This window comes from Capra hircus, unplaced genomic scaffold (assembly GCF_001704415.2).
Source record: "Capra hircus breed San Clemente unplaced genomic scaffold, ASM170441v1, whole genome shotgun sequence".
NCBI classification, from domain to species: domain Eukaryota; kingdom Metazoa; phylum Chordata; class Mammalia; order Artiodactyla; family Bovidae; genus Capra; species Capra hircus.
In genome coordinates this window covers 5,929-20,611 of record NW_017194858.1, presented here as the reverse complement: position 1 = coordinate 20,611, position 14,683 = coordinate 5,929, and the positions used below count along the sequence as shown (strand labels likewise).

At 46.8% G+C, this 14,683-nt stretch overlaps 1 protein-coding gene across 6 annotated transcripts; it reads left to right on the top strand.

Moving 5' to 3' along the window:
• Nucleotides 1-3,610: 3,610 nt before the first annotated feature.
• MAGED2 (MAGE family member D2) lies at nucleotides 3,611-11,915 on the top strand. Of its 6 annotated transcripts, none has more exons than XM_013976556.2 (13): nucleotides 3,611-3,823; nucleotides 5,320-5,393; nucleotides 5,757-6,230; nucleotides 6,830-7,138; nucleotides 7,259-7,322; nucleotides 7,584-7,663; nucleotides 8,202-8,296; nucleotides 8,996-9,075; nucleotides 9,169-9,211; nucleotides 9,547-9,609; nucleotides 10,710-10,824; nucleotides 11,192-11,598; nucleotides 11,781-11,915. In XM_013976556.2, the coding sequence occupies exons 2-12, from the start codon at nucleotides 5,349-5,351 to the stop codon at nucleotides 11,588-11,590; spliced, it is 1,767 nt and encodes a 588-aa protein (XP_013832010.1). In that variant the 5' UTR covers nucleotides 3,611-3,823; nucleotides 5,320-5,348; the 3' UTR covers nucleotides 11,591-11,598; nucleotides 11,781-11,915.
• Nucleotides 11,916-14,683: the final 2,768 nt, after the last annotated feature.

Genomic DNA, 14,683 nt, shown 5'->3' with positions numbered 1-14,683 from the left:
ACTGATTATTTGCGTTTTCTTCCCATAAATGGTACACATATATCATGTTATTCTGTGGACCCTGGCTTTTTTTTTTCCCCTAGTTGTATATTCTTAGAATTAAAGCCCGTTTACAGCTTCGCATAGTGTACATATTACTTAACTCTGCAATCCTTTATCTGTAAAATGCTCCATAATGTATTTAACCATCAGGGTACATACGACATTTAGCATTGTGTTCCATTTTTTATTTTACTGCCTTACAAGCAGAGCTGACTCATTTAATACACAAACTTGCTAAACTTACTCTAAAAGACTACACAGAAATAACTATTCTCAGCAAGCAATGTCTCCTTGCACATTTGTGTGCGATATATTCCAAATATTTCTACATGCTTTTATATATATTCTTAAGCTGTTACAGAAAAGGTTATATTCATTTTTGTAGTGAAACCCTGGTATCATGGTTTTCCCTTTAGTCGTGACTATCTGCTTCGATGCTTATACGATGTTTATAGACTTCTATTGTACTAATTAATCAGTTTTTTCCAGTGCATTATGCTCTATATTTTGACATTTAAAAAGTATTGTCACTCAACAGTTTGTATAAGGATATTTCCCAATCAAAAAAAATATAGCCTTCTTCCTACACTCATGTCTGCAAAGTCAATCCATCTTTTCCCTCTAACTGATCTTGCAAATGGTACTTTTTACCACCATAACAGATTCAGTATATTCTAATTGAGTCTCATTCATGAGAAACACGTATAAGATGACTATAAAAAATGGAGAGGAATCTGAGGACAGGAATAGTGGTGAGCTGAGTGTCAGCAATACTTGGAGGGAAGAACAATTTAGAGAAAAAATCAGAAGAATAGAAACCCACCGTGAATATCCTATAAAGGTGTGTGTATGTGTATACATATGTTTGAATTGTTCACAGAACATAGGGATGTCACATTTCATTTGCTTAAATGAGGAAAGGGTGACTTCATAAAGCAGAAGCGCATAACCATTTTAAAATTATTTTTGAATGTAGGAAAGTATTGAATATCTAATAATTCTATGACTGACCACTATGTTGAATTTATTATGGTTTCTAATAATATCAATTGATGCTCTCAGGTTGTCTGGCTCTGCATTCATATAATCTGCAATTAATAATATATGTTGTCTTTCCATTTTTTATACATCTTATTCTGTTCTCCTGAATAGACTCAAATTACTTATATGAATCTGTTATGTGGTAAAAGTACCATTTCAAATCAGTTGGGAAAAGATGGATGACTTTTGCACATGGTGTAGAGAAGAAGCTACTATTTTTTTTTTGGAAAATAATCCTTATACAAAATGTGGAGTGATCAAACTTTTAAATGTAAATAATAGAGCCATAAAACTGGAAAAAACTGTTATTATACAATAAGAAGTCTATAAAGCATCTATAAGCATGAAGCAGAATCCAGTCACGATAAAGGAAAACCTGATACCTTTCACTACAGTAATATTAACCTTTTTTTGACAGTCAAGAATATTATAAAATAGCATGGATAAGATATTTGTAATATATGCAGCACACAAAATGTGCAAGAGACATTGCTTGTGAAATGTTATTCTGCTGTATCTTTTTAGAGTAAGTTAGCAAGTTTGTGTATTAAAATGGAGTCAGCTCTGCTTGTAACAGTAAATAAAAAATGGAAACAATCTAAATGTCTATGTACCCCTGAACTGGTTAATACATTATGGGGACATTTATACAGAAAAGATTATGCAGCAGTTAAGAAAATGTACACTATGGAAAGCTGTAAACGGGCTTAATTCTAAAGAATATACAACTGGGGAAAAAAAAACCCAGGTCACAGAATAACAGATATAGTGTACCATTTATTGGGAGAAAACTCAAATAATCAGTATATGAATTGAAACAAATCTGGAAGAATGTATATCAAAATATTAATAGTGGCTATTTCTGGGGCATTAGCTAAGTGTTAACAAATTTGTATTATTTGAAATTTCACAACTACAACACATTACTTTTGCAATAAGCAAAAATAAAGATATAAAAAATAAATATATTCAATGAATGAATCACTTTGAGGCGGTGGTTTTGGTTTGGAATGGCTTCAGACCGAGCTGCGTACAGTGGCATAAACACACGGGCTTTGGCGCTCAGACAGCCCTGAGCTGGGCCCCATTGCCCCACCCCCGAGGAAGGAGAAGGGGGTGGCAGGGGGGCCTGCGGAAAGGGGCTGGGCTGGCTGTCTGCAGCTCTAGTCCAGGACGCTGACTTCCAGAGGACTAAGAGACGGAAGACAAATTCCGGACTCGCTGGAGAGACAAGGTGAGGGACGCTGAGTTTAGGTTTCCAGTCAGTTAGTTCCAGTCCTCTCGAACATAGAGCCAGGCAGGTGGGCAATTTTACCGCACCACTGGCAGCTAGGCGAGGTTACTCGGATGTGAGATGTAGGCAACGAAACGACCAAAGAGAGTAGTGGTTTATGGACTAGAGAGCAGAGAGTAGTGAGGAAGGGAGGGAGAAAAAACTGGGAACTGGCGTGTTGAATGGTGAATGGGGAATATGAGGAGCGGAAAGGGGAATGCTGAGGGGAACTGGAAATCCAGAAAAAGAAATATAGGGAGGTGTAGATAATGGTTAAGGAATGCTAGGGGAGGGAGTGCAATATAACATGGAAGAGAGAGGATGGTGAGGAAGTGGAAATAAGAAATCCTGTCGGGTAAATAAGAAAGTCAATGGAGAACTAGGAGCGGGGATCAAGACAGAGGGAATACGGAACTGGTACGAAGTGGGGATAAGGAATGAGGGAGTAGGGAGGCGGAAGGGGCAGACGGAGGCCCCCCTAGGGAGGCGAAAGGCGGCGGGCCACATTCCGGCTGAGCGGAGAGGGAAGTCTCTGAGTTTATGAGGGGCTCAAGAGGGAGTGGACGCACTCAGGAATTGTAGAAGGACAGGTGAGCAGCCCTGAATCTGAGCCCGGGAGGGATCTGCCCCACCCTCTGGGAGCTGCAGAAATCCTGCTCTAAAGGACCGGATCATTCACGGATCCATCCAGTCAGGAAGGGAGGACCGGACCCTGTTTTGGCTGGCCTAAAGATGGAATCACTAGCTCATACTGATTTGAGGAGGGGGTGTATTAGGGACGGGAAGAACCAAGATGCACTTGGCCCTGTTTGGAAGGAGAGCGTATTATGAAAAAGGGCGGCGACCAGGCGGTGTTCTGTGACTTGGGGTGTATTCAGTAGGGGAGGAGTCAGGACTAACGGACACTGCGACATTGAGAGTGAGGCTCTGTTGGGGAGGGGGGCGGACCGGAATGATACTATGAACTTGAAGAGGGACCCCTTTAGGCAAAAAGCCGGTTGTTCGACTGACCTCCCTTCGAGCTATCTCACATTGCGCCAAAATATGAATTGAAAAAATCTGGAAGAATGTATATCAAAATATTAATAGTGGCTATTTCTGGGCATTAGCTAAGTGTTACAAATTTCTGTATTATTTGAAATTTCACAACTACAAACACATTACTTTTGCAATAAGCAAAAATAAAGATATAAAAATAAATATATTCAATGAATGAATCACTTTGAGGCGGTGGTTTTGGTTTGGAATGGCTTCAGACCGAGCCTGGTACAGTGGCATAAACACGGGCTTTGGCGTCAGACAGCCCTGAGCTGGGCCCCATTGCCCCCACCCCCCGAGGAAGGAGAAGGGGGTGCAGGGGGCTGCGGAAAGGGGCTGGGCTGGGCTGTCTGCAGCTCTAGTCCAGGACGCTGACTTCCAGAGGGACTAAGAGACGGAAGACAAATTCCGGACTCGCTGGAGGACAAGGTGAGGGACGCTGAGATTGAGGTTTCCAGTCAGTAGTTCCAGTCCTCTCGAACATAGAGCCAGGCAGGTGGGCAATTTTTACCGCACCACTGCAGCTAGGGGAGGTTACTCGGAGTGAGATGTAGGCAACGAAGACGACCAAGAGAGTAGTAGGTTTATGGACTAGAGAGCAGAGAGTAGTTGAGGAAGGGAGGGGAGAAAAACTGGGAACTGGGCGTGTTGAATGGTGAATGGGGAATATGAGGGGGAAGGGGAATGCTGAGGGGAACTGGAAATCCAGAAAAGAAAATAGGGGAGTGTAGAGAATGGTTAAGGAATGCTAGGGGAGGGAGTGCAATAGTAACATGAAGGAGGAGGATGTGAGGAATGGAAATAAGAAATCCTGTCGGGTAAATAAGAAAGTCAATGGAGAAACTAGGAGCGGGGATCAAGACAGAGGGAATACGGACTGGTACGAAGTGGGGGATAAGGAATGAGGAGTAGGGAGCGGGGGAAGGGCAGACGGAGGCCCCCCTAGGGAGGCGGAAAGGGGCGGGGCCACTTCCGGCCTGGAGCGGAGAGGGAAGTCTCTGAGTTTATGAGGGGCTCAGAGGGAGTGGACGCACTCAGGAATTGTAGAAGGACGAGGTGAGCAGCCCTGAATCTGAGCCCGGGAGGGATCTGCCCCACCCTCTGGGAGCTGCAGAAATCCTGCTCTAAAGGACCGGATCATACCGGATCCATCCAGTCAGGAAGGGAGGGGACCGGACCCTGTTTGGCTGGGCCTAAAGATGGAATCACTAGCTCAGTACTGATTTGAGGAGGGGGTGTATTAGGGACGGGGAAGAACCAAGATGCACTTGGGCCCTGTTTGGAAGGGGAGCGTATTATGAAAAAGGGCGGGACCAGGCGGTGTTCTGGACTTGGGGTGTATTCAGTAGGGGAGGAGTCAGGACTAACGGACACTGCGACAATTTGAGAGTGAGGTCTGTTGGGGAGGGGCGGGACCGAATGATACTATGAACTTGAAGAGGGGCGTGTTGGAAAAAGGTGTTGGACTGAGTCCTCGACTATTACGCATGCGCACTATGGATCGCTAGAAAGGGGCGTGTAGAGAAGGGCCAGCTTGGAGAGATGCCAGCTGCTGAGTGCGCATGTGCAGGGTGGACATCAAAGAAAGGGCTTTTGCTGGGAAAGCGGGTGGGGCTGAGATGGGCCCTGGAACGGATGCGCATGCGCATTGTCGAGTTTGCGGCTGGGGGGGGTGCACTGGGAAAGGGGGCGGGGTCCTCAGGGCTGCCGCGCTGGCACATCTTCCTGGAGAAGGGGAGGGTGCGGCTGCAGAGAATTGAGACCTAGACGTTCTGGAATACTGAATTTGAGAACGAAGTCTTTGGGTGGGGCGGGGGGGGGTGCGTTGGGAGGGTTTGAGATTGGATGGGGATCAGCCTCCAGGCAGAGCGGGAGAGAAGACGTTAAGTGGGTTTGCCTCTTGACCCAGGCTTTCTCCCCTTCAGGCTCAGCTCTTGCCAGGCCGACTTGAGACATGTCTGACACAAGCGAGAGTGGTACGGGTCCAACCTGCTTCCAGGTAAGGCCCTTCTTCTGCCCTCTCCCTAGCTGCTTTTGCTCTCCAGCTCTTGTTACTGCCCCCAATCCCTTGGCACCTCCCCTCCCATCCTAATCCTTCTCCACCTACCTCCTTGCTTGGGTGCTGCCCCCCCTCCCCCAAGTAGAGGAGGGAAGGAGGGAGGAAGCTAGGCTAGAGGAGAGTGGGCCCGCCCCTCTTCTGCCTCAGGAGTGGGCAGAGGTGGTCAGCTGCTGCTGCTGCTGCTGCTAAGACCACAAATAGGAGTTAGTATAAGTAAGAGAAGTGAGGCCCTGGAATAATGGAGCCATTTGCTTAGCTGGGGGTGGGGAGAAAGTTTGTGAGCTTCCCTGCTTCATCTTGCAGGCTGAAGCTTCAGAAGAGGACCCTGGCTTGAAGATGCAGACCATACTGACAGTGACCCAGAACTTGGAGGCCTCAGAGACACCAAAGGCCTCAAAGACACCAGAGGTCCCAAAGGCCACGAAGACCTCAAATGCTGCAGGAGTCTCAAAGACCACTGCGGCTCAGGAGGTATCTGCCACTCAGGCTTCACCTACCACTAAGCTGACCGATACCCAGTTTCTAGCAGCCAAAAAGAAGAGTCTGGCAGCTGACACCAACATGCAGCATACTGACCCTCAGGCTGTGACAGTGTCTCCTACTGAGACCAAAAAGGCCAGCTCTGTGGCTGATACAAAGGTCAATACAAAGACCCTGGAGACTGAGTCTACTGCCTCTCAGGCTCTGGCAGATGAACCTGAGCCTGAGGGTGCAGCTGGTCAGGCTCAGGAGAATCAGGATACCCGGCCCAAGATCAAGGCCAAGAAAGCCCGAAAGGTAAGATCTTTGCTTTTCTACTTCTCTCAGTTGGTTCATGGTTTTGTAAACCTTTAGAAGGTTTGTTCCCTCTCCTCATAATAGCTGTGGGGGGACACAAAGAGGAATTTGTTATAATTCCTGTCTTCAGAAAGCTCATAGACTGGACATGAGATAGGAATACGCATAGCCGAAATCGAAACAAAATGCAGTTTATGTTTACATAGTAGCTTACCATATGTCAAGGGCTTGAACTAGGCATATTCACACAGGTTATCTCATTAAATCCTGAAAGTGATCTAGTTTTGTAGAGAAGGAAGTTGAGTCCCAGAGAGGTGGAGTGACTTGTCCAGGGTGATATAAACAGAATCAGTGGTGGACACAAGAAGAGGAGAAGCCTCAAGCTTTACATTTGGGTTGCTCCTGTCCTGGTGGGAAGATGAAACTCCTACTTGGAAACCAGTGAAAGGTGAATCCAAGATTCAACATGGCCAATATCTAGTGAGTCAGGCTGTTACTGCAAGGGTGGGATTAGAGGGGACTTCTGGAAAAGAGAAGATGAAGGAAAAAAGACCATCTGTTTCATCTGGCAATGTTGTGTTTGCTCTCTGTTGATGCAGGTGAAGCATCTGAATGGGGAAGAGGATGGCAGCAGTGATCAGAGTCAGGCTTCTGGAACCACAGGTGGCCGAAGGATCTCAAAGGCCCTAATGGCTTCAATGGCCCGCAGGGCTTCAAGGGGCCCCATAGCATTTTGGGCCCGCAGGGCATCAAGGACTCGGTTGGCTGCTTGGGCCCGGAGAGCTTTGCTTTCTCTGAGATCACCCAAGGCCCGTAGGGGCAAGGCTCGTCGCAGAGCTGCCAAGCTCCAGTCATCCCAAGAGCCTGAAGCACCACCACCCCGGGATGTAGCCCTTTTGCAAGGGAGGGTAAGAACCTTGTCCTCTCCACTCTGCATTATTCTCTGCTTTGCCTACCTTCTTCTCTGCCATTGTGTCAAGTTTTTTGCAAACACATTTTGATCTTTCCATCTTTTCCACTTCTCCCAGGCAAACGATTTGGTGAAGTACCTGTTGGTTAAAGACCAGACGAAGATTCCCATCAAACGCTCAGGTAGAGTCCTACTAACCCCTTCCTTCCTCCAGCTCTGCCCTCCAATTGCCCTCTCCCCCATATGCTGAGGGCATTTCTTGCTCTCCTGCTTCCACTTATGCCCTCTCAAAGTTCTAATTTGGCAGTAGTAGCATCTCTATTCACTAGCTCAGAACCTGTTTGTGCCACCCACAGCAGGGTTGGTGAAGGGTCTATAGTTTGGGTATGGGGGCCACTTGGCTTCACTTCAGCCCAGGTGCTCGCAACACTCTCCCCTTGCAGACATGCTGAAGGACATCATCAAAGAATACACTGATGTGTACCCTGAAATCATTGAACGAGCAGGCTATTCCTTGGAGAAGGTGAAGGGGCAGACCTGGGGGATGGGTGCAATGGGGAAACCTTGAATCAAACAAAGGTGTACATGTCTCTTCTGGGGGGCACCACAGAAACTAATCCAGCCCCATCACTGTGCAGATGGGAAGACAGTGGCCTAGCAAGGGGCATAGACTACCTTGAGGTCACACAGCAAGTCCATGGTAAAATCACAGCTAGAACCCAAGCTACCCAGCTTAGTCTTGGCTTTTGTCAACTGCTGGACAGTCCTGTAATGTACTTCAGATACTCACTTCTCAATTTCTTTCCCCACTCTCTGGCTCCCTGGATTCCACTAATCACAAAGATGACAATAACAGTAATGCATTTGTTGTCTGTATGCTGTGTGCTGGCCACTCAGCTAAGTGTTTTATGTGCATAATCTCACTAATTTCACATGCACACATACATACACACACATACAAGCATACACACACAGAGAGACAGACTCCTGAGTACGTGGGGAGCTATGGGATGCCAAGGAAGCTGAATTCTGTGGTCTCACACTGTTGTCCCCATCCACAGGTTTTTGGGATCCAATTAAAGGAGATTGATAAGAATGATCACTTGTACATTCTTCTCAGCACCTTAGAGCCCACTGATGCAGGCATACTGGGAACGTAAGCTGGGATAGGGCTGGGATGGGAGGGAGGCATCTGCTTTTGTTCATGGTACTAGTTCATCCCTATCTTCTCCCTATACCCCCTTAAGAAATAGGAAGGACAGAGCCCCAGACCTCTTTTCTATCACCCTTACGTAGTTGGAGCCCTGCACACAGGAGTGGTACCTGATTATGATTGTCTGTAGGGTGTAGAAGCCTCAGGTAGTGCATTCTTACTGTAAGATTTTCTGGTTTTCCAGAAGCTTCCCAAGAAAACAGACTTGTCATTCCTTGTCTCTTCATATTGGCCTTGGTAGAATAGTTCTCACAGGAGGGCTTCCTGGTATGAGTGGATCATGATGCTCGATGGGCAGGGGCATCATTTGGGGCTATGCCTAGAATTTTCTTGGAACTGATGGGTCTGGGGGAGCAAGAAGGGACTCACAATTGACTGGGTGCCCAGATCTTACCATTCTTCTATTCTCTCAGCAACACAGGAAGAGAAGGATGTGTTTTTCCCATTTTATGAATAGGAGACTAGGCTCAAAATCTTAAGTGCCTTACCCAGGATCACATAGAGCTTGAAGCATAGACGGGGCAGAATTCTCCCATATCTGAAGAATCTGGGAGAAGCTAGCCTAGTGAGCTGGCTGGTGTGTGTTTTTTTTGCAGATGACTGTTGGATGTAAACCTTCTCTCTGTCCCATTATTCTCCTAGGACCAAGGACTCACCAAAGCTCGGTCTCCTCATGGTGCTTCTTAGCATCATCTTCATGAATGGAAATCGATCCAGTGAGGGTGAGTGGCTGGATTGACAGCTGAATGGGGGGTTGTGGTCAGAATTGCACATGTTCATTTTCTATCCCTGTTTCCTTTTGCCTCCCCTTGCAGCTGTCATCTGGGAGGTGCTGCGCAAGTTGGGGCTGCGCCCTGGGTATGATTGGGCTCTGTCAGCACTTGCTGTCCGTGTTGTCCTTTGGCAAGAGAGGATGGTCCCAGGATTGCATCAGCCTGGTGGTCTGGTGGGGTGGGTGGGAGTGCTGGATTGGGTTCAGGGTTCTGACCTAGGTGGATGGGGAAATGGTCCTGAACTCTGCTCTATGTCACTGACTCTTGGGTTTCTATGGAGCTTCCATCTATGCTGGAAAACTTCTTTTCCATGTGGGAAATGTCTCTGTCCATATCTGGGAAGTGCTGTAGCCCTAGTTATATTTATCTATGTATGTAGTTATGTATGTATGTAATTATTTTATCATTCTCTACTGTCAGGATACATCATTCACTTTTTGGAGATGTGAAGAAGCTCATTACTGATGAGTTTGTGAAGCAGAAGTAAGTCTGTATGGTGTTGCTATGTTCCATGCATTTTGCCTGTCTTTGAAATGAGTGATAAAGCTATGGTGCACGTGCATGTGCTTGTGCATGTTATATAAGTGCATATGCAAGTGGTAGCTTTTTCCTGAGATAGTGGCAGAGAACATGAGTACATGTTTACTGACCTACCTGTGCTCTCATATATGCCTTTGGAGCAGTTCTTCGGGGGAAGGATTGTCATCACCAGTATTGTGTGTGTGAGGAAACTGAAACTGAGAGAGGTGAAGTAATTTGCTCAGGGTTATACAGGCAGCAGACAGAAGAGTTGTATTGAAATCCTGACTTCAGTACCTTGGTTCTTTTTACTATGCTAGCTAGGGCTTCATAGAAATTAATTTCCATAAAGAAATGCCATAGAATGCTAGCTTTAGGCAACCAGGTACTGTCCTGGAGTCTTGACTTGAACATCTCATTTCATTTTCATAACTACTCTGTAGAATAGCTGCCATCAACCCAACCCCGGTATCAGTTGAGGAGCCTGGGGCTCAGAGAGTAGGTCTGAACCTGGCCCTGGCTGGTAAAGGACCCATTTGGATCTGAAGCCTAGTCCTCCTGACTTTTCTGACCAGGGCCCACCCTGTTGTTGGTCCTTGGAGAACATGTGTACACTCACGCAGGTGCACCAGCACACATGCCTGAATGCTCACACACAAATGGTCGAGAGTATGCGTTGAATCCACTGCTCTTGGTTGACTGTTTTGTCCCATACAGTCATTTCCTAGGATGGACTGTACCAGGGTTCAGCCAGGCCATGGATGAGCCCGTTGGTGGGGTGTGCTCAGAGCAGGGGGCCTAAAGAATTGGCTTCTCTATTTGCAATACACCCAACAGGAATCTGGGTTATTGTGACAGGGGCACACAACTTGTGGCCTTCCTATGAAGAAATACTCTATACAGGCCCCTTGTACCTCCACATGGCTGCTGGGTAGGGTCAGTGAGATAGGGCTGAAGATTGGAAGAAAAGCTGCAGTAGTCAGTGGGGGAGTTTGCCACCTAAATGCATGAATGGGCCATTAGTGGTCTTATAGACATAAAGGCTTTGACCCTCTCTTTTCAAGGTACCTGGACTATGTCAGAGTCCCTAATAGCAATCCCCCTGAATATGAGTTCTTCTGGGGCCTGCGCTCTTATTATGAAACCAGCAAAATGAAAGTCCTCAAGTTTGCCTGCAAGGTAATTGGAGAACTGCCCAAGCTTGGCATACCAAGAGCATGGGGTGCCACTGTCTGGGGTAGGCTGTGTGCAGAGCAGCCTGCAGCTCATGCATGAACATTCTGAAGCCTGTATTAATGTGCAAACACTTTATTTGAATCATTTAATACTTACAGCTGACATGTCATTGCCTTATTGCAAATGAGAAAACTCAGGCTCAGAGGTTGTTAGGTGTCATGTCCAAGGTCACAGAGATGGTAAGTGTCAAAGCAGAGCTGGAATATTAGGTGCATAGCTACTAGTAGTATTTATGGTATTATAATTTGCATAGAGTAGGCACTTGGTGCTCAGATTTGGATCCTTCAGATGATTGTTCTTCCTGTCGTAGGTACAAAAGAAGGACCCTAAGGAATGGGCAGCTCAGTACCGAGAGGCAATGGAAGCAGATATGAAGGCTGCAGCTGAGGCTGCAGCTGAAGCCAAGGCAAGGGCTGAGATTAGAGCTCAGATGGGCATTGGGCTCGGCTCTGAGAATGCTGCTGGGCCCTGCAACTGGGATGAAGCTGATATTGGACCCTGGGCCAAGGCCCGTATCCAGGCGGGAGCTGAAGCTAAAGCCAAAGCCCAGGAGAGTGGTGGTGCCAGTGCTGGTGCCAGCACTGGTGGCAACTTTGGTGCCAGCACCAGCCTGACAGCCACTCTCACGTTTGGGCTCTTCGCAGGCCTTGGTGGAGCTGGTGCCAGCGCCAGTGGCAGTTCTGGTGCCTGTGGTTTCTCCTACAAGTGAGATATCAGGTATCTACTTATATTTGGGGAAAGCCAGGGCTCATGGGGGTGGGATAAAGAGCTGGGTGGTTATAGGAAGGCCAGGGTTGGAGGATCATGGAGAGTGTGAGAAAACACTACTTTTGACATTTTATTCCTTCCTATTGGTGGATATAATTGACTTTTTAATTTTCTTTTACTTGTGTTTTCAGATATTCCTAATCCCAGCAATCTTTGTCTTCGAGCCAGGGTGCATCCTCAGAAACCTATTCAGCACAGCGCTCTAGGCAGCCACTATCAATCAATTGAAGTTGACACTCTACATTAAATCTATTTGCCATTTCTGAGTTTATTGCCTTTTTTGGTGGGCTGTCACGTTTTGTATCATATTTTAAAATGAACTGGGAAAGTTTCCACCTCAGTCTGTGCTTAGCTTGAGGTGACATTGCTGAATTCAGTGGAGCAAAATTAGCATGTTTCCTGGAAATAGGTTGGGCCCCATCACTATCCTATAGAGCAGGCAGGGTTGCAGTGGTGTGGGAGTCATGGAGATTGTAGGCACAGAGGGCATACTTAGAAGCTCTGATATGGGCAAATCTGGTCCAGAAAAATAGAGGAGATTGGACATCAAGTATTGACTCTCCTTTTGAAAAACTTAGGTTAGACAAGAAGGAGAAAGAGGTAGGTAGCTAAAGAGAGGTACAGGAATAATGATTTTCTTGGGAAAAGAGAGAGATTTGAGCAGGCAGGAGCCAAAAGACGGGGAGATGTTGAAGGCTGACTCATGCAGCCTAGTCCCTGAGGAGGTGGGAGGGGAGGACCTGTGGGAAGGGACTGTACAGAAAGGACTTGGAGAGGGGACTGTAGAAGGATTCCAGACAGTGGGGAGGCCCCAGTAGAGCAGGGAGCCCATGATTTATGGTAGACCCCCTTCCCCATGGCAAAGTGCTCAGTAATCTTGTAGGAATGAAGATGAGTGTTAGTTTATTCCAAGGATTTCATTCTGTTATTCAGTGGTAGAATAAGGACAAGACCAAGGGCAGCGAGTGTATGAGTCAGCATCTTTGTTACCATGTCCACCAGTGTAGGTTCACAGAATGGAGAAAGAGATGGACCAGGGAACCCAAGCAGGATTGGTGAGGAAGATGGAGTTTGAGTGACAGATTGGGAAACAGTGCAGGGGGTTGTGGACAGGAGTCTCTGAAGTCTATGAACAAGACAGAAAGGTAAGTAAATATACTAAGTGCCTGCTGTGTGCGGTGTTATAGCTGTCTGGGAGGGAATGTTCAGAGAACCAGAAGGATGAACTGAGGGATTAGTTTGATGGTCAGACAGTAGAATGATTAAGAAGACAGGAGAAAGAACTCTGGGCAGTGGGAAGATCCATGGAATAGCTGGTTAAAAGGGGAGATGATGGTTCCTAGAGATGAGGAGGGGTAAGTGGCCTGGTTGGGTTATCCCTTTGGACAGTGAAATCACCCAGAATGGAGGCAGAAGTTAGGGTAGAGAGGAGCACTGTGAGCCAAGTGCCAGAGTTCCCTTGTGTAGTTGAAGGTGTCCTCCCAGCTCTACTACCCACTAAGGCATGGGACCTTCAGGCAGAGATCCACCTTTGCCCTGTTTTGGAGAGTATTTCCCTGGACCTTCCTTCCCAGGAAGCTCTCAGCATCTAATCCCCACATTCAGTTCAGTTCAGTCGCTCAGTCGTGTCCGACTGACTCTTTGCGACCCCATGAATCGCAGCACGCCAGGCCTCCCTGTCCATCACCAACTCCTGGAGTTCACCCAAACTCATGTCTATTGAGTCGCTGATGCCATCCAGCCATCTCAACCTCTGTCGTCCCCTTCTCCTCCTGCCCCCAATCCCTCCCAGCATCAGAGTCTTTTCCAATGAGTCAACTCTTCACATGAAGTGGCCAAAGTATTGGAGTTTCAGCTTCAGCATCAGTCCTTCCAATGAACAACCAGGACTGATCTCCTTTAGGATGGACTGGTTGGATCTCTTTGCAGTCCAAGGGAATCTCAAGAGTCTTCTCCAACACCACAGTTCAAAAGCATCAATTCTTCAGCACTCAGCTTTCTTCACAGTCCAACTCTCACATCCATACATGACCACTGGAAAAACCATAGCCTTGACTAGATGGACCTTAGTTGGCAAAGTAATGTATTCTGCTTTTTAATATGCTATCTAGGTTGGTCATAACTTTCCTTCCAAGAAGTAAGCGTCTTTTAATTTCATGGCTGCAGTCACCATCTGCAGTGATTTTGGAGCCCCCCAAAATAAAATCTGACACTGTTTCCACTGTTTCCCCATCTATTTCCCATGAAGTGATGGGACCAGATGCCATGATCTTCGTTTTCTGAATGTTGAGCTTTAAGCCAACTTTTTCACTCTCCTTTTTCACTTTCATCAAGAGGCTTCTTAGTTCTTCTTCACTTTCTGCCATAAGGGTGGTATCATCTGCCTATCTGAGGTTATTGATATTTCTCCCAGCAATCTTGATTCCAGCTTGTGCTTCTTCCAGCCCAGCGTCTCTCATGATGTACTCTGCATATAAGTTAAATAAGCAGGGTGACAATATACCAGACCCCTAATCTGGGACAGAGGCACACAGACAATGAGACTCTAGTAATAGCTCTTAAGACTAAAAGCAATAAAGAAACAAGGCTTATTGCTTAGGGAACAGAATCTAAAAAAGAAAAAGCTGCACCAGGAGCAAGGAAGTTCCTTGCCTGTTGTCATGAATCAAGACCTGCTTTTGCTGCGGAGATGTTGAGCTCTTCTTCACTGGAAGCATTGATTCCATAAGCCATGGTCGCCTCGGGGGTTGGATAGTACCTGGGAGAAGTAGGCAAGGTCAGAGGCAGCTTAGACCTAGGAAGGATTCTATAGCAGGTGGGTACCATGTCCAGGGTGCCCTTAGACTCCCAGGTGATGTCCATCTGAAAATAGGGGGTAATGTAAGGGGTAATGGTGAGGGGTGGCAAGGAACTTGGAGACTGTGATTCTAATAAAAAGTGAGTTTAAAGTGCTTGATAAGAGATAAGGGTGAATCATAGTCATGAAGAACTCTGACCTTCCTGCTTACCTTCCCTCCACAGACCACTGGGTTTG